This window comes from Ciconia boyciana, chromosome 8 (assembly GCF_034638445.1).
Source record: "Ciconia boyciana chromosome 8, ASM3463844v1, whole genome shotgun sequence".
Classification (NCBI taxonomy): domain Eukaryota; kingdom Metazoa; phylum Chordata; class Aves; order Ciconiiformes; family Ciconiidae; genus Ciconia; species Ciconia boyciana.
The window spans coordinates 10,771,404-10,790,697 of record NC_132941.1 but is presented as its reverse complement, the minus strand read 5'-3'; the positions used below and the strand labels follow the sequence as shown (position 1 = coordinate 10,790,697).

Here is a 19,294-nt window from a genome sequence, read left to right as displayed (position 1 = left end):
CTTTCAGCCAGGAGCTAAGTATCAAATTGTCCGGTATTATTGAATATTAAATGTAAAGTAGTAGGGCTTTTACTACTGCTAATAACATGTGGTAGCATGCTCAGTTGTTCTGTTCATACTCCATTCTGCTGCTGTTGCTGGCTTATGTAGGTAGGGTTTGGATCCAGGTTTGGTTCATGCCCATCTTTCCATAGTCATATTGATTGACTTGAAAATTTATGTTTGAAGATCACGTCGTATTATCCCCCCTGCTTTTGACTTCAGTGAAAAATGGCTGGACCCAAATGCCAGGCTTTGCAGACAGGATTTGTTTGTTTTCTGTGGCTAGTTGCTGACTGGAACCTCAACTGCACGTTTGTATTGGCTTTTTATTTTCAGTTGTCTCTGAATCTGTCCAGTGATTAGTTTGTTGACAGATGGCTTTTCCCTTGAATAAGATACAGTGACTAGATGTTCTGAATGTCCCAGAAGGGCTCTGGCATTTGTCCTCAGGACAATGAAAAACACCCCGGCATTTTCTGCCTTCTCTGAATCTGCCTTTCATTTGTGTATTGTATGGATTCCTCTAAGGATATGGAGAGAAAAATGTTAAAATGTGGTTATAGCAGGAAAAGTGACAGTTCAAAAAAGCCTTTTACTCGGCATACCTGCAGTTTCTGTGTATTGCAGTTCACACTTACTTGCTTCAGTAAGTAATATGGTTTTTACCACTGTTTGAAGCTAACACAGCAGAAAGAGAAGGATAGATTTGATTCCTCTTGCTTTGTTTTGAGTGAGTTCCCATCCCTTGCACCCATGCAAATGGTTTGAGGCTCTGAGGTTGCACAAACAATGCAGACAGTAGAAAAGAAAGACAACAGGGTTTTCACATGGGTATAGCAGGAGCTGTGGGACATTTCCTCAGTGGTGATGTGCAAGGAGAAAAGAACTTGGTCTTACTCTGTCTCCAATTTGAGCCTGCAGGGTTGGCACCTAAGGGAGAGGAGGATCCCTCTCCCTATTGTCAATATGTTAACCAGTCTTAAAATGGAATTGCTGAAATATAATCGCTGAAACACGGCATCCCGTGATGCTAGGACTGGTCCCTTTTCCAAAGGGAAAAGAATCTCAAAATTATAATACTTGATATAATCTCTTAATCACAGCTCTCATGAAACAAAAGCCTTCTAAGAGCATCCTTTCTTCAACAGTTACAGACAAAAAAGCCTCATCCAAGTAATGCACTTGCTGAACCCACTCTGCTGCTGCAGCTGGGTACTAGGGACAAACTCACTCTTTTCCTCAGTGACAGTGATGTGCAGAAATCTACCCTCTGCCTTTTTTTTCCCCGCACCAAATTTTTCAATTTTGCAGCATGTGAGTCAACTTGTAAAAATGACTCACAAGCTCATTCCAGCTTTCTGAATTGGGAGCCCAATTAAAATACTACTTGTAATGCACATATTGAAGAGAACGCAAAGTGTCTGTTCCTGAGTGTCAGGCATTAGCATAGCGTATCTGAAGGCCTGTCTTGAGCTAGTCTGATACTTGCCAGCAGGAAACCTTGTGTTTAATTAAGATACAAGTAACAGAAAAAATATTTTGAAAATCGACTCAGGTAAAAAATATATAATTAAACTATAAATGTGATTAATTATAAATATATCAAAGTTTATTAGTTTTAAAATATTTCTTTATATACATACAATGCCATTGTTAGATAGAAGGTTTTATTCATAAGACACTGAAAAGGTTGTTTTCCTGCAGGGCTAGAATACCTGGCAATCAGCTTCTACTGCTGCTGGTTTGACTTTTGAATAGACATTGTCTTAGGTTTAACTCGGTGTCATGTAGGCAGGTGCCCCTGTAGAACTGCAGGGGTAATTCTTCACAATCTCAATCTTTGGCCTTCAGTGAGCCTTTACATCAGGACCAGCCAATCTTTCTGACATTACCACCCACATACCAAAATCCTCTCTGAAAGGTGATCTCACGGAAGAAATGGCAGTAGCTGTACTGCAGCACCAGGAACTGAGTTTGAGTGCACTGCAGGTCGTAGAGTGACTCAGTAGTGTCAGTCCCAGCTTTCCTGACACATTTCCTTTCAGAGGTGAGGATTCAGTCATGCTGCAGGTCCTGTTGACATAGTCCTGTTATCAGTCCTTGTTTCACAAGGCCTTTATGGCCCTTACATCAGTCCTAGCATCGACTTGTATATGTAAGTCATATATAGCCCAAAACTAGGCATCGTCCATGCCAGCACCACATCAGCAATCATATTTTTGCCAGCAGGCAAAGGTGTCCAGAGAGAGCATGCAGGCTGAAAAACATGTCATCCAAGCTCAGAAAAGATGATATTTGTGACATTCACATGTGGCCCTTTAACTAACATTACTTTCTGGCATATACATCACAGCACTTTTACCTCCAAGATGTTTCTATGGCATCACTGTGAACCTTAGGGCAAGACGGTGAGAGCTGCAGCAAAAGGCAAGGAATCACTTGAGGGAAAGATGTTTCAGAGTGTGATCGCTCCCTGGTGTTATCTCCTCTATCCAGCTATGGCCCTCCTTTTCGCAGGCTTCTGTGTGGTTGGTGCAGAAGAGAGGTGATACCTAGAAGCAGCACTTGCTCAAATTCTCCTCTCTGGGCCCATACCACCATTGTAATTTATGCCCAGTTTCCAGAACAGTTGGGTATAAAATAACAAGGTCTGTAAGCCTGGTGGTACCATGCTACCAGCCTTCTATGGTTGAGCAAAAAACCCCCAGTCTTACAGTAAAGGATTCACTGACAAAAGCAAGAACCTCAAATGAGAAGTATTTAAATAAACAGCTATTCTGTCTTAAGTTCTTACTGAAAAGAAGAAAATAAACTGGTCACACATTCTGGGAACTACATGCTCAGGAGTCTATTTTTCTTCAAATACAAGTCTAGTAATTGTAAAGATGAAGCTTGATCTTTGTCCTAGCAAAGTTCATGCAAATCAAATGTGCACATACTGTTACCACTTATCAGTATGTAAATAACATATATGAATAATTGCCAGTAGGTGGTAGTGTGTGTTTTTCAGATAAGTTTGTAAGTTAGTACTGCAAGTGTTTCATGTTTGAGGTGATTTAGAAGGATCCCATCATCTTTAATGTATGATCTCAAACCATCATTGCTTTGAATTCAGTCCCTGGTCTCACTGATTTAATAGTTCTGTTTCACAAACATCAGTCCATCTCAGAGGGGCATATTTTTATTTTCTTTTTCAAGCTTATGGACACATCTAACTGGAAACATTTTGAAAAGTGCCAATTAGTATGAGCCCTGAGAATTCAAATACATGTATTCATTGGAATGATTGGATTGCTCTCTAGTGTTTCATTTTAGGAGGAGAGGTTTTGATAAATAAATGTATTATTTTAATGATTTATAAACTTAGAATTGCTCTGTCACAGAAGCTGTTTTGAGAATTCCTGAAAGAGCTCACTGGAAAAGGAGCAATACAATTACTGGACATCCAGTTCTTTTCAGTGTCTCATTGTCCTTTGTAAAGAAAGGAAAGAAGCGACCATCTGGAAGAGACTAGGGGTTTCAGTGGAAACCATCACTTCCTTGGCCCCTGTGTTATTCCTTGCTGCAAGTAACCTAAATCAATGCTGCTCCCCCAGCTCATTACGCAGGAAGAGATTGCCCACTCTCCCTCCTATGAGAGTAGTTACTATGTCTCCTACAAGCGTGTCCCTGGCTGCACATTCATCCTTCCTCAGGTAATGACCAAACTGCTCTTGCAGCCCGGCTGGTCTCTCTTACTGGCTTTGTTGTGCTTTTGGGAAGGGACTGAATTTTTGTTTGGCGGAAGAAGGGGATGCCAGTGGTAAAGATTCTTTCTGTGGTGTCGCCTGCCAGGAAGTGAGGCAGAGGTCGGGAAAGGCTCTATAAATACTTCTGCAATAACTCAAAGGCAGTTAGCGTTTTGGTTGATTTGTTTTTCCTGGGGTGTATGAGACTGCTCTCCTCTGTGCAGGTGTCTGATTCATGTGGGGCTTCCTTTTTCTTTCTCTTCCTACTTGTTTCCTGCCTCTGCAATTGTCGCTTGCACTCGTAGCACTTTTACTCAGCCCGGCAGTCCCACTGAATGCAATTAGGTTATTTGTGCAAATGCTTTTCATCATGAATACGGTCTGCAGAGTCAGACCTTTTGCTTCTTCCTTCTGCTTCTAACCTGTCCCTCCCAAGTTTCCTTTCTCATTGTTTTTCCTTTCACTTATGTCTGCCTGCTGTTAGAGCAAGCTAGCAGAGAAGGAAGTGGGGGAGGGCTGTTTCTGCAGGGGTTTCAGTGCAAATAGCTGCACGGCTTATAATTTCTTGAGCAGATTAGGGTGGTCTTGGCATGCACTCAGGCTGAGAGAGAATCACTCATTGCCAGGTGAAGTTAATGTGTTTGTGCCACCAGTGTCCACAAGTTACACTGGCAGGAATTGTAGTGAAAATATGGAAGGGAGCAATGAGACCTGGGATCTAAGTTAACTGTGTGGTAGAAGGTGGGATGGAATCTGATTTTGTGAAGAAATTACTGACTGGAAATGGTATCAAGTTAGACATCCAAAGTTGGAGCCCATTTGGAAAATGCTGACCTTAATTTTTCTGTTCTGCTTTCTGTGTTTCTAATGGTAACTTCTAGAGGCAAACTCCAGTAAGAGACATCCATGCTACTCTGATGTGTGTCCTTCCCAATATATAAATGTACCTGTTAGTATACTGGTAACAGAAAACAGGTTAGTGAGAGTGGGTTTCATTCTTGGAGGCTGAGTTCCATGAAAAATGTAGACTATCGAAGGGAGGAATCTCAGGGTCAGAAGCTGGTTGTATCATGTGGAAGGCAAGAAACCACAAACTCAGTAGTAGAGACATGTTGCAGAAATGAAAACGGAGATGTTAATTTAGCAATTGAAATCAGCCATGCCGGAGGCTTTTTAATTGTGTTTTATTTGTACAGCAACAAATAGTCCATCTTGGAGCAACAGTATCTCTGCTGGATGTTGGTGTTTCTTCTTACTCCGTGCACTGGTGACATCATGCTGTGGGGCGATAGGTCTCAAAACTCCTTTGAGTCTTCTATTTAGAAGTAAGGAGAAGAGTGGGAGGTAGCTTTATCTAAGTGCACACAATATATAATCTGTGAATGAATAAAAAATGTGAGCTAGATGGGGCGTTGTTCCTGTAACAGGACCAACTCATCAATGCTACAGCACTCTAAAAAAAGAGATATTCCTTCTCAAGCTACATGTAACATAGGGTTGTGCTCAGAAATGTACCTCATCTCATACACACAGATTCCCCTGAATATGGCTGAGCTGCCTTTGTCCTTGTCTAGACAGTCCCAGAGTGGGGCACAGTGCTAAGGTTTTTCATCTGAATCCCGAAGTGCTTTTCGTCTGGATTCAGTTCTCCCTCTTGAGTTAACATGGTCTGAAATACAAAAACTTAAGAACATAATGATTGTTATTTCCATCTTCCTTTCAACATTTTCTTTCTGCTAGGAAGCAGGAAAAGCATGAGGGTGACACACTTCAGTTCATACTCTCACCCCTGGCTGCCAGAGCTGTAGGTGCCAGGGAGGCTTTGACAAGGCAGATTTGGTGAGGCTGAGCTGTGGCTTGTTCCATTACATCTTCCCAGTACAGCTGTGGGGGAAGTCCTGACTGGGAGCCTTTAACACTGAGCATGATGCATAAGCCAGAAAGATGTAAACTAACCTCCAGCTCACTGGCTGGAAGTAGGAGAGGGAGTTTTAGAAATCCCATCAACTTTCACCCAACACCTTTGCTTCCTGTTGTAGACAGTGCAAGTTAAAAGTACAATTGAGGGTCTGGGTTCCTTATCTAAAGTACAATTTTGACTGGGAGTTACTAAAAGGCAGTAAAAGTGGAAGCATATTATGCTTTTTTCAGAGTCCCTTCTTGATGATTGCCATTTGAGGAATGAGGATGTCGAATTTGCCACGTTGCACAAAGTTATGGCAGCTGTTCCATATTGCTAGATTGGAAATTAAAATGGAGATCTATTCAAATTGTCTGACACTTCCAGCAAGCTTGAAAGCAATGCTTTAAAATATAACAGAACTCTAATTTGGGTCCTGAGGGATAGTCAGTAACGTTGAAAGCAAGCGTTGTCTTCCAAATGGTCTTTAACTACTTTGTGTCTTTTCCTTTTCCTTGCTAAATTCTGCTTTCCGTGGCAGCCATGTGATCCAGCTGAAGTCAACAGGATTGCTGAGAATGTCAAAGACCAAATCCTAGGCGAGACCATTTCAGTAGGTCTAGTCTGTTATGAGTATAAATATTTTCAGGAATGTTTAAGCTATGGTAACCTTTTAAAAAAGAATAGCTCACGTTTCTATTTTCTTTCTTGATAAATGTGTGGTGCCTGAATCTTAACAGTTTCTTCATCTAAAGATAAGAGTGGATTTATCTGTATCTGTAGAGGGTAAGGCAATCTCTTAGTTTAGGAATCTGTAGAGGTCAGCCTTTGCCTGTCAACACACAATCAAATCTAACTTTTGATCCTAGTGCTGCTGCTTTAGTAACACGGGTTTTTATAAAGGCTAGAAAAGCTCATGATCTAGGAAATGAAGTTCTTTGAAACACGCATAATTCCAGACCTGTGCTTCAGAACTCAAAACAAAGTTTAGCCAGCTTGATTTGTTGTCGCCATAAAATATTATTTAAAACCATTAATGTTTTTATCTGGTAATTCTTATTCCACAGAAAGAATGCACTGTTGACATCTTTTAGCATTTTTTTGTTGTTGTCCTGAATATGCCAGTTCATCACTCATACTGAGCATTAATCACTAGGGCAAATGTAGCATTGTGATCTGTTCAGGAAATATGTGATGAGGCTTTATAAAGGCACTCCATAAAAACAGACAAAAGTAGTCTATGTTTTTCCTTGTGGGTGAAATTCACCTGCCCAAGTCTCAAATAAATACGTGACAGACTCTTCTGCTAACACAGTTCCAATTCCACTGCTATCTGTTCTGTTTTGTTTCCCACACATCCTGTAATGACGAAGATACTCTCTTCTAAAACACCATTTGCTTTTTCAGGGTGGCACTGGAAACTATGAAGGGCTCAACAGGCCCTGGAAGGAGCAATGTGCTATTGATTAATTTGTCCTCTGAATGAACCCTGGTTAAGAGCTGTATTTCCAAAATTCTGGATGAAAGAATCTGTATACAAATAATGGCAGGAGGAGTGCTCTCTGAGATGATATGACTACATAAATAAGCAGTTCTTCAGTGCAGCATGTGGTTTTCTAATTTCCAGTAAAATGGAATGAGTCACACATGACAACACCATTGCCACTAACCAGTGTGGCATGGCATCTGAAAAAGATAGCACTGGAAGGGTGTGAACTGCAGAGCAGATGATGGGGCTTGAAACATCTTGTTTGCTTTGGCAGAGCAACCAAAATCTTGATGCTTTCCCACAATCTGCTCCAAGGATATAGGTTTTGCTGTGCTGTATCAGATTATTACTCTGGGAATTTGCGTGTCCTGCCTTTGCCAATGGACAGCTCTTGATGCTTCAGATAAAGATAAATGCCCAGACTCCCCACAGGGGAATTCCAAAGTTAGATGGTGTTTCTTCAAGTAGGGTTTACGTTACTGCAGAATTACCAGGGGAGGTTTTCTCTCTCCGGTACCAAATCATAAAGGATACATGTACTCAGGCAAACGAAGGCCCAAGACAGCTCTCAAGTCCAGGCTCACATACCATACATATTATTTATATGTAAGTACATGCTCTGGTATGGGCCTTAGGCTGAGTTCACTCCAGAGGGAAAGTCTAGCCATAGTCATGTCTTAGCACAGGCCCAAGATTTCCTTCCTCATGTTTGGAAAGGTCCTGCTTGGCAGCCCGGCTGCACAGGAGCAAAACTCCCACTGACGGCTGCTGCTGTTGAACCCTGAATCTGAGAGGAGATGATACGGAGTCGCAAAAGATGAAGGCCCAAATTAAAGGGGTTAAAAACAAACCCTTCCCCTCTATTTCTGCTCTCGGGCCTCTAGAACTGGGGATCAAATCTTCTGGTGTTAAACTCTGAAACTTTTCATGCAAAATGCCTCCAGCAAAACTAGATGCATCTCTTCAAAAGCAAGCTGAAAATGACCTAGCACACATGCTAGGTGCCCTAATGCCCAGGGCATTAAGGTTGTCAACTTGGTAGTCATAAATGACTTGTGCTTTCTTGGATCTATTATATGAAAGTGGCATCAGACACTTTTCCTTCAAATGTTTCTCAGAACAAATACTTGTTAAAGGCAGGGTGGGAGGAGGGTGCAAGTAATTATTTTTCTCCTGACACATCCCCAAACACAGCACTGCTGAGTGCCATATTTAGGCAGAGTTAATGGTGATGTTCTAGGTGCCCAGCATTATATTTTCATTGGTTTATGTTGCTTTCTCCCTGTCAGTATTGTCCACACTAAAGGCTCCAGACGAACAGTAGTTTAAGCTACAATTTAATTCCCTGTAGATGGAGATTTGCTGTGACAGAAATGCCTGTCGTCCTGGCAGTCTCTCACATCTGCTGGAGGCAGAAGAGTATGTGAAACAATAACTCTGCCAGCAGATGTGGTTCTGTAGGGACAGTAGTGTCTGTGGTACGAAAATTCTCTCCCAAAATACAGATCTGTGGGGACAGTAAGCGTCTGTGTCTGTGACAACTTTGCAGCATCTGCTCGGACAGTAATGTCTGTGATACGTAAATGCATCTCTGCATCTGCTGGGTCAGTCAGAGAGAGATGTATTGTATATATCCAGTTTTAGATGTGAAAATCTCCTTCACTTTCCTTTGATTTGGGGAATTTGTTTGATTCTTCTTCCCACAGAGTTAATAAGAACCTTCTTATGTAAGAAGAGCTAAAGGTATTCGTGAGTCTTTTGCATGTAGGACAGACATTGCCACATTTCAGCTGCCAAGACATACTGCTAGATTTTCTCCTACCATAGTATTAATCATTAATGGCTTTGTTCTCAATGAACAGCCCGAGTATCTTCAATGATGCTCTTGTGAGTGCTAATGCTTTGTGGTTGCAGTGAGAGCATCACATGAGAAATGTGTTTGTTCAGAGCGGCGATGCACCACAAACACAGCGTTCTGCCCCAGACCAGATTTCAAACATTCATAAGTACAGGTGTGCGCAGATAAAGATTTTTAATTTGGCCTCATCTCTAGGTTAGGTACCAGACCCAGGTTAGGAAGGATTGCACTGGAGACAGTCAATTTTCCAGCAGCAGCAACTCCATTCAGATGTCAGGGTATTTTGCTACAACAAAGGCTGATGTTGACATTTTTTCTTGGATAGAGACAGATGCAAGACCTGCTGCCTCAAGGTTATCCATTATACAGTATATTAACTAGATGTTTTAACATTACGCTTCCTGCAGAGACAGAAATGAATGATGATTAATACTTATCAATTAAAATCTAATCTTTTCCCATGTGTATTGATATGCTGAACTTCAACCTACAAGGCAATTCTGTGACAGGAATTAGATATTCTTTTATTGGAGAGCACTGGGATTATGGTCAGGGGTATGTTATTCACTCATTTATTATGAGTATTGCATTTGTGCCTAGATTTTGCCTAGGCATTGTATGTAAATATAGTCTCCGTATGAAGGAGTTTATAAACAATTAGCATTAAAGGGACAATTATCTTCTCTTCCTTCTTGCAGCAGCACTGAGTAGGGGGGGAGGGATGGAGGAGAGAGGAAGCAAAGGTTGTACATGTTTTATGACCATAATTAAAATTAATTATTTCAGAGATTAAAATTAAATTAAAATTTAATCATAATTTACTATTTCAGAGATTAAAACTGATGAAAGAAGAGTCAAGGTTATGAGCTACCTTACAGACCTATGGGTTATCTAGCTCAGTCTAAACACACAGATATAAATCTCTTTTTTTTTAATCTAGCCACTGTTTAATAGACAGTGCCCACGTGTGTGATAGGTGCTTTACAGACTTGAGACGCCAGTGCTGCACCACAAACCGAATACTGGCCCAAGGGCCATGGTAACAAAGAGCTCCAATCCCACAGCCGTGCACAGAGGGGCACTCCACTGAGAGCGCTGCACACAGGAGCAGCCTGGAAGGCTGGACTCTAAACACATAATGTGAGGGCAAAGGAAAGGCAGAAGTGATTTTCATTTTTGAACTCTGGTCGGCATGGTTGTTAAACACCATTTAATTCAGATATATTGTGCGATAACCCTTGTTCGTAAGTGAGAGGCAGAATGGAACAGTAAATGAAGGAGGCCACTTGCAATCCAGGTGGAGAGTTTTAAAGTGGGCAGGCGATCTGGCTGGTTAGTTCTGATTTATTATAAAGGCATCTTTATGCTTTTTGAATTGCCTCCCATCAGTCTTGTTAAACAAAACTGCATTCTTATAAGGCAGTTCATCCCCTACACATATGCACACACTAATCACTCATGTCAAACGCATATGAAGGAAGTACAGTATGTGATGCCTATTAAAAAATCTTTTTTGTTTTAATACACTGGAAAAAAGCATTTTAGTTTAATAAAGCCATTAGCAACTGCTGTAAGTTTACAGTACTGTATCAACATTTTCAGGGACTGATTGTGACTGTTACAGGTCTGAGACTTTCTGGTTTGCGGCAAAATTGCTTTTCAGAAGTTGTCCCAGAAGATCTTTGTCTTTAAAAAAATATTTTGCAAATGAATTCTATAACAGGGAGAGGTGTAGAATTACAGGGATGAAAGCGCATGTGGGGAAAATCATCAACATCATCTCCCTGTTTGTATTTTTTAATGTGACATTCCTTATCACAAGGGAAAGAGGCACTCCTGCAGCTTCCCTACCCCTGAGCCTCCTTCCATCTCGGAGAGGTATCACAAAGCCACTCACTAGTCCATCTCCATTTTATTTCTTGTCTTTTATTAACACAACCATACTGTTTTGAGAGCTCTGCCCATCCCTTAGTATGAAGCATCCAAAGCGGTTGAAACAACTGGTGGAAAAATAATAAACATTTTCAGCTGCAGTTGTTCAGATTCTGGATGAGTTGTTTATAAACAGCTTGTCTAGAACTGTCAAGAGGTGGAGCTAACATCATTGAAAGATGATAAATTCTGACACGGTGCTCTGAGATTTCACTGCCACTGAATGTAGGTTAATATGGGATTCAATAGGAAATCTGGCTTGTATATTGCTATGTATGACAGGAAAGGAAGGAACTTGTCATTTGTCTGCAGCTTGCTAATTGCAGTTTATTGCACATGCAAAAGGTTAATTTGGGTATGTTATCACAGTAATCACATGCACTGTCTCAGAATAAACTATATTCCTAATCTTATTGATGATCTGGCCTGTGGGGTTTGGGATGTTATTTTGTAAGATTATGGCAAATAAGAATTTTACAGTAAATGCTGTAATAGTCGGCAGTAGTGTCCTTAAGTGTAAGCAACTGGGATGGAGTGGATTAGCAAGTCTCTCCTATGAAATACTTTTCCTTGGCCCTTAATTTAGTTATTCCCTGAGATGCATGTAATTTATTCTTTGTGATGATACATTGAAAACATATGTCCCATCTATCCTAAATAAAAATTATATCCTATTCTTATTATTGCTAATGCTTTGTATTTAGAGTAGCATGTAAAGGCCTCAGATTAACTCATGACCTCTTCATGCTAGGTGCTGTATGTATATACACAGTAATCTCACTGCCCCAAAGACCTTACACTTTAATTAAATAAAGGTTGGAGGAAGGAAGTTTTATTACCTCTGTCACAAATGGGAAATGATAACAGAGAGAACCTAAAAGGACTGAGAATTACACTCCTCCTGCAATGAGTCCTGTATTGGCCTGTAATATATCCTCCCTTCCTGCTTTTGTTAAATTGCTGGAAATTGGTAGGTAGATGGTTGGTCTCTGCCCCAGAGATGGAGTTTGCTATAATTCTGCATATGTTTCAAGGTTTATGGAATGAAGGGAGTTATGCAGATAGTTAACACTTTAATGTAGATCTGATTAGGTTATTCTGAAGAAATACTTCTGTGGAGTAAGTAGATTAATTTGAATCTTGTGTGCATTGCTTGTTGCCATACGAGCACACTGTTGCATAGATTCTGTGTTCCCAGGGGGTCTGTGCTGCTGGTGCATGCGTGTTTTAAGGTACATCAGTATAACTTCTTGTTGTTGTTATTATTCCCCGTAGTTTGCTCTTGAATGTTTTCTAAAATAGTAAAAAAGCAATAGCCCTCAAGGTGTTGGACCATTCCACAGGATTCATGGGAGGCTTGAAACACCAGTGCATGCTTAGTCTCCCAGAAATGCATCTCCTTCTCCCCCTGCCCCTGGAAAGTATCATGCTTATTCTGAAATGCATTTTAAACATTTTTAATTAGAGCTTCTAGCTTAACATTAAAAAATAAAGCTAGATCTGCATAGAATCTTGCTTTGAGAAATTTTTTCCTATAGAGGAACATAAACCTGAAGGTAACATGTTTTCCTTTTTCTCCTTAGTCAGTACGTGGATGTTCAGTATAGTATAGTGACCTTGGGCAGAAACACAATCAGAGTTTAAGCGGTTGGGGTGGGAAGGGGGACGGAGGAAAAAGGGGATAATACAAGTCAGGAGAATAAACAAAATGACAAACAGGTAAAATCCAAGCACAACCCAACCACTCTCCTCATATCTTTGCATTGCAGTATTTATGCCCCTCACTGTTGGACTTCAACAACAATAACCCTCCATGTTGGTATGTTTTTCCCTCATCTCTATCCTGTCCTGCCCCTATCTAGTAAATGGGTACAGTTATTTTCTGTCTCACAGATTTTAGTCCTTGAGTTAAAGAGACTGCAAAGAAGCAGACTTTTCATTTTTATTTTATTTAATAATAAAGAGCGTTATTTTTATTGCTGTCAAAGGTTCTGTCCATCTGCTTTTTCTCTGTTTAAAAAAAGATGCTCAATGCTGAAAAGAGTTAAGAGCCTTCTGGATCCTTGAGCATTACAAGTAATCTCTTGTTTACTCCCTATGGAAACCATCACTGCTGCCTATGGAAGTAAAGTGTAAATTTGTAAAATAAGTAATCTTTTAAATATGAAACTACAGAATTTCCTTAGTTGATGGGGCAAGCTAAGCACTTAGGAAAGCACATCACCAGTGTATAACCTTGCTAGAAAACAATCCACTGGAGCTTTGTTGTAAAACATGCAAACATCCTGAGGAAGTGACAGTAATTTGCAATAAACACTGCATGTAAACAATTACCTGTGACTTGTTACACTTGTTTGTACAGGCAGCTGGCTAAACAGATCCGTGTGCACTTGTAAACGTCTGTCCCTGTCAAACTTGGTACTGGAAAACAATTACTTAGTATTTGATTTCTCTGAAGTAAGAAGTCACTCTTTTGTACCTGACAGCTGGCAAGGACTAAGTAAATGTGGGTGCTTATAGATACATGGAGAAAAGCTGGAGAAATGCGATGGTGGTGGTTTTATGGGAATGGTGAGGACGCTTTCATGTCTATTCACCAGACTGAAGGAGGGTTTTTGTGGCAGGGTACTTGGTGAAAAAGCCGTTTTTACTGGTTGACGGGTCCTCTGGTGGCAGAGAGGTGAAAGAAAGTGATTTGGTCATGCAAGGTCCAAAAAAGAGACAGGTGTTGGTGAAATTATGCTGGAACAGTTATGCGTGATGCCTTCTTCCCCTTCAGACCCTTACAAAACAGAACATCGAGATTGCAAGTTGCAAGCCAAGGGAAGCCGGGGAGCACAGTATTTGTCAGTCACGCTGCAGACTGTAAGTCACAGGTGTCACCCCGCTCGATCCCCAGGTAGGCCAGCCTAGCAGGCGGCTGGCGGAGGACACAAGCTGGGCTTCACGGCCCGTGCAGCCTGACAACAGTAGCACTTCAGTAACTGCCGCCACCTCCACAGCGCCCAGGATGCACCGAGCCCGCACCCCTGCCGGGGCAGGCGCGGGGGACGCGGCTCCCCCTCCAGGTGCTGCCCCCCGCAGGGCGCTGCCCGCGCCCGCCGGAGCCTCTCGGCCGCAGGGCCTCCAGGGAAGACCAGGAGGCGCCTCCGCGACCGCAGCCCCCGGGCTCGCAAGCGCTGCCTTCCCGCTTCTCAGGAGTCCGCGGCTGGGGGCAGTCGCCGGCCCCGGGCCCGCAGGGCTCCCGGCCTCGCCTCGAGGGGGGCGGCTCCGCCCCGCCGCGGGGCACTCCCGAGGGCGGGGAGCCCTGGGGAGAGGGTCCCCATGTCGGCACGCCCTGCGAGGGGCGCAAAGACCCGCCCTCCCCGCGGAGGGAGCCGGGCCGGGCCGGGCCGAGCGGGCGGCGGATCCTGTCAGCCCCGGCCGCGGCCCCGCGCGGGCGCAGTGCGGGGGGAGGGGTGCGCAGGCGCAGGGCGCGCGCCGGCAGCGGGGGGAGTCTGCGCGGGAGCCGGCGGGGGGCTCCGCGGGCCGGGCGGGCCGCCGCCGCCCGCAGGGTCTCCTGAGGGGCGGCTGCCCCGGGGCGCGAAGCCCGGCAGGCAGCGGCGCTCCGTTTGGCGGCCGGGAGGGTCGCCCGGCCGGCTTCGGTCGCTGCCCGCCGCCTGGCAGGCGGGGTGCGGGGGTCTCCGGTGCCGGCGAGCGGCAGCGCGCTCCTTCCGAGGCGGGCGGCACACAAAGGACCGCGGTGGCCGCCCATCTCGGCGCGCATCCCCCGCCAAAAAAAAAAAAAAACCCACCACCCAGAAAAAAGCCCAAGCCCCGCCGCCGGCTGGCGGCCGGGAGCGGGCCTGCTTTCGAGAGGGCGGGGAGGGACAATACACGGACGGCGAGGAGACGGGCAGCCGGCGGACAATAGGCGCACGCCCGGCCGGGGGATCGCAAACAAGCGCCGGGGTCCGGTATTGTTCCGCGCCCGACAACAAAGAGCGGAGCCGGGCCGGGGTGCGCGGGGGGGTGCGGGGGTCAGCGCCGGCCCCTCCGCGCCGCGCCCGGCCAATGGGCGCGCGCAGCGATGGCGGCGGCGGCGCGGGGCTGTCAGCGATCGCCGCTTACGCTGCGGCGCCCGGCGCGGCCCCCCCTCCCCTCCCTCCCTGCCTCCCTCCCTGCCTGCCTCCGCCCGCCTCTCCAGAGCCGTCTGGCTGCAGCAGTGCCTCAGACAGAGGAGGGGAGAGGAGGAAAAAAAAACGCTGAGTGAGTGGAGTGGAGCCTGGGAGGGGCTCCTTAAAGAAACGCTGCCGCCGCTTGGCATTGTGGCCGGCGAGGAACTCGAGGGGGGGAAGCCATCGGAGCTCCTCTCGCTATCCTCTTCCCACCCCCCCACCCCACCCCCAGCCGACAAAAAAAAAAAAAAAAAAGGAAAAAAAAAAAACCTCCGGGGGGGAGTCGTGGGGGGGGTCCTGAGAACATCTTATAAACCGGATTGCACTGAGAGGAGGAAAAAAAAAAGCAAAAAAGATACAAAATATACAAGCAAAAGGCAACAACTCCCCGGTCTCCAGCAGTCGCCCACCCTCCCTTTCCTTCTCTCCTGCTGGCCATCTGCCTTGGGTTTTCCTTTGTGTCTGATCTTTTACTACTGAGCCGAGTGCAGGAGGAGGGTGCAACACACACAGGGACTATGCCTAGCTCGCTTTTTGCAGACATGGAGAGGAACGGGAGCGGCGGCGGCGGCGGCGGCGGTGGTGGTGGTGGAGGGGGAGAGACCCTGGATGACCAAAGAGCCCTTCAGATCGCCCTGGATCAGCTCTCCCTGCTGGGGCTGGACAACGACGAGACGGGCTCCATTTACGACAGCGAGCCTCGGAAAAAGAGCGTGAACATGACTGAATGCGTCCCGGTGCCCAGCTCGGAGCATGTCGCTGAGATAGTGGGGAGACAAGGTGGGTGACTGCATGCGAGGGGGTGTGGGTGAGCGGGTCTCCCCTCCGCGCTGCCGGGCGTGCGGCTCAGATGCGACACTGGCCATTCCCATGAAAACTGCAGCCCTACTGTGGTGGCCAGTGCCGGCTTCCCCCAGACAAAGAAAGTGCAGCAAACGTGATGTTTCCGAGGAGCGTTATGCATCAGTTTCGCGATGCACTTTCAGCTGCCGGGAGGGGAGGGGGGGAAATCACGAAAATATTAAAAATCGCTCCTTTCCTCCGGCTGCAAAAGTTAGATTTGCAAGAGGAAACGGGAAGAAAATGGGAGGCTCGGTGCCTTTTTTTTTTTTCCCCCGAAGTTAGAAATCGTGGATTATTTTTAAGGAAGAGAAATGGAGTGGGGAAGTGGAACAATGGGATTGGAATAAAGCATCCGCAGTGGGGAATGTGCCTCATTCGGTACAGCCGCTGCTCCTCACCTTCTTAAGAACTGATTTTATTTTTCCGAAAGGAAAGTGCTGAGCAGGAATGTGGACTGGCGGGTGTGTTGGTTTGTTAGGGCTGCTTGCATTTTATTTTATTTTTTTTCTGGTCGTGCAGTTTTTCTGCACGCTCCTTTTTTTGTTGCCGTTCCTGTGCACTGCACGTTGGTAGTTTCGGGGCAGTTTGCATGGCAGATGTGTCGGTGGCCACTTGCGATGCCTTTTGGGCGTGTGCCAGGGCTGTGGGCTGGCGTGACTTTACACCGTGACTGGGGCTCCTGGACGAGATGCCAGCGATCACCTGGGGCAGGGGGCAATGTGTTTCGGGTGGGTGTGTTTTTTTTTTCCCCTCCCTAGCTGCATCCAAATAATGGGTTGTAACCGGTTCTCCCCCACCACCTCCCCTTCCTCCCCCTCCCCTTCGCCCTCCATCTCCCGCATCTCGTTCCCAGGTTGTAAAATCAAAGCTCTGCGGGCAAAGACCAACACCTACATCAAGACCCCGGTTCGCGGGGAGGAGCCGCTCTTTGTTGTGACGGGCAGAAAGGAAGATGTGGCCATGGCCCGCAGGGAGATCATCTCGGCGGCCGAGCACTTCTCCATGATCCGAGCCTCGCGGAACAAGAACACGGCCCTGAACGGCACCGTCCCCGGCCCGCCGAACCTGCCCGGCCAAACCACCATCCAGGTGCGGGTGCCTTATCGCGTGGTGGGCTTGGTCGTGGGGCCCAAGGGGGCCACCATCAAGCGCATCCAGCAGCAGACGCACACCTACATCGTGACCCCGAGCCGGGACAAGGAGCCGGTCTTCGAGGTGACGGGCATGCCCGAGAATGTGGACCGGGCCCGGGAGGAGATCGAGGCGCACATCGCCATGCGCACCGGCGGCATCATCGAGCTGACGGACGAGAACGACTTCCACGCCAACGGCACGGACGTGGGCTTCGAGCTGAACGGCACGGGCAGCCTCTGGAGCAAGCCCACGCCGCCCAGCATCACGCCCACCCCGGGCCGCAAGCCCTTCTGCAACTACCGCAACGACAGCTCCAGCTCGCTGGGCAGCGCCTCCACCGACTCCTACTTCGGGGGCGGCACGGGGGGGGGCGGCGGCGCCCGCCTGGCCGACTACAGCCCCCCGAGCCCGGCGCTGAGCTTCACCCACAACGGCAACAACAACAACAACAGCGCCAACGGCTACGTGTACGGCGGGGGCGGCGGCGCCGACGTCCTCTCCTCCCCGGACTGCTGCTCCGATCTGCCCTTCGACTCGCCGCCCGGCTTCGACCTGGCCCCCGCCCCGCCGCCGGGGGCCGCCCTCATCTGGCCGCAGTTCGAGCGCGGCCCCGCCGCGCCCCCCTCGCCCGCGCCCTCGCCCGCCGCCGCCGCCGCCGCCGCTGCCGCCGCCTTCCCGGGCGCCGCGCCCGCCAATGCCAACCTGGCGCTGCTGGTGAGCGGCCCCCGGCGGGGCGGCGGCGCCCCGCCCCCGGCGCGGCTCTCCCCGCCCCTGCACGGCAGCGCGGCGGGGCCCGAGCACCCGCTGGCGCGGCGGGTGCGCAGCGACCCCGGCGGGCGGCTGCTGGCCGCCTCCTACCCGCTGTACGCCAACGGGCTGGGCTCCCACCTGCCGGGGCTGCCCTCCGACTCGTCGGCCTCCTCCTCCTCCTCCTCCAGCTCCTCGTCCAGCTCCTCCTGCTCGTCGTCCGGCGTGCGGCGGAAGGGCAGCCGCGACTGCTCGGTCTGCTTCGAGAGCGAGGTGATCGCGGCGCTGGTGCCCTGCGGCCACAACCTCTTCTGCATGGAGTGCGCCAACCGCATCTGCGAGAAGACGGAGCCGCAGTGCCCCGTCTGCCACAGCGCCGTCACCCAGGCCATCCGCATCTTCTCCTGAGAGCCGCCGCGGGCCGGGGGGCGGCCGGGGCAGGGCCGGCGCCGAGCCGGGCCGGGCCGGGCCGGGCCGGGCCGGGGGAGCGGCGGCCGGGGCAGGGCCGGTCGCGCCGGGGCCGGGGCCGGGGCCGCGGCCGCCGCCCGCCGGGGAGTGCGGGCTGCGAGCGCGCCGCGGCCGAGGGAGGGCTGGGGGGTGGTGGTGACAGCGGGTGCATGCTATAAATAATAACGGGCGACTCCATTCTAGTGCTAGGCTAGTTTTTACACTGTACTTTAATACGAAGCTTCCAAAACTCCCCCTTTTTTTAAAAACAAACGAACAAAAAAAAAAACCGAGAAAAAAAATATTGAAAGTAGAAGATGCTTATGATGATGACAATGGTGTGTGGACTGTTAGTAAAACGTGCTGGTAGTTCCTAGGATGCTTATTGCGAAATAATTAAATCTATGGGTGGATACTTTTCTGAATGTTCTTGAAAGGGCAAGAAGTTCCTGTGAAAACCATGATACTGCAGCTTTATCAAAGTTTAAAAAAGAAAAAAGAAAAAAAAAAACTGTAACATATCTCTTATATATATTAAAAACGTTTAAAGGTTTTAAAGATAAATTGCATTAATACAGATTGAAGTATTTTATTCTTTTTTGACTTGAAAAATTATATTTCATATTGCAAAGATGTTTACAAGTATTTTAATTTAAGTTCAGTGAACTTTTTGTAGCTGGGTTAAATCTTTTTTATTTTAGTATGGCCTTATGGCAAAGAACACTGTATTATTTTAATATCACACAATTGTGAACGGAATTACAAACCATAAAATGTGTAATGCTTTGAACAGTATTCTGTTGGGATGGAGATTTTATAGGTTCAGAAAAAAATCTTTTAAATCTGCTTCACCCAGCATATTTTCTATTCAGTGATATAAAGCATATTTTATTCTATATTATTACAAAAATGGAAATGTATAAACATGTCAAAAGGAACTGTTGAAGCTTTCTAACATTTGTATAAATAGAATTCAGTGGAAATTACAAAAATTCTGTTGCACCACTATAGTTTTAG

The 19,294-nt window shown here is 46.9% G+C and overlaps 1 protein-coding gene and 1 long non-coding RNA gene across 3 annotated transcripts; one reads left to right on the top strand and one right to left on the bottom strand.

The window, feature by feature from the left end:
- Positions 1-4,938: 4,938 nt before the first annotated feature.
- Positions 4,939-6,013, bottom strand: LOC140655896 (uncharacterized). The gene is made up of 3 exons (XR_012043905.1): positions 5,558-6,013; positions 5,286-5,453; positions 4,939-5,146 (listed from the first exon to the last, which is right to left on the bottom strand). It is a non-coding gene; the product is annotated as an uncharacterized lncRNA (long non-coding RNA).
- Positions 6,014-14,666: 8,653 nt separating this feature from the next.
- MEX3B (mex-3 RNA binding family member B) lies at positions 14,667-18,329 on the top strand. 2 transcript variants are annotated; one of them, XM_072870358.1, is made up of 3 exons: positions 14,667-15,197; positions 15,647-15,886; positions 16,803-18,329. In XM_072870358.1, the coding sequence occupies exons 2-3, from the start codon at positions 15,649-15,651 to the stop codon at positions 18,236-18,238; spliced, it is 1,674 nt and encodes a 557-aa protein (XP_072726459.1). In that variant the 5' UTR covers positions 14,667-15,197; positions 15,647-15,648; the 3' UTR covers positions 18,239-18,329. The 2 variants fall into 2 exon arrangements, with proteins under 2 accessions (XP_072726459.1, XP_072726461.1); XM_072870360.1 differs by lacking the exon at positions 14,667-15,197 and having other exon boundaries at positions 15,353-15,886.
- Positions 18,330-19,294: the final 965 nt, after the last annotated feature.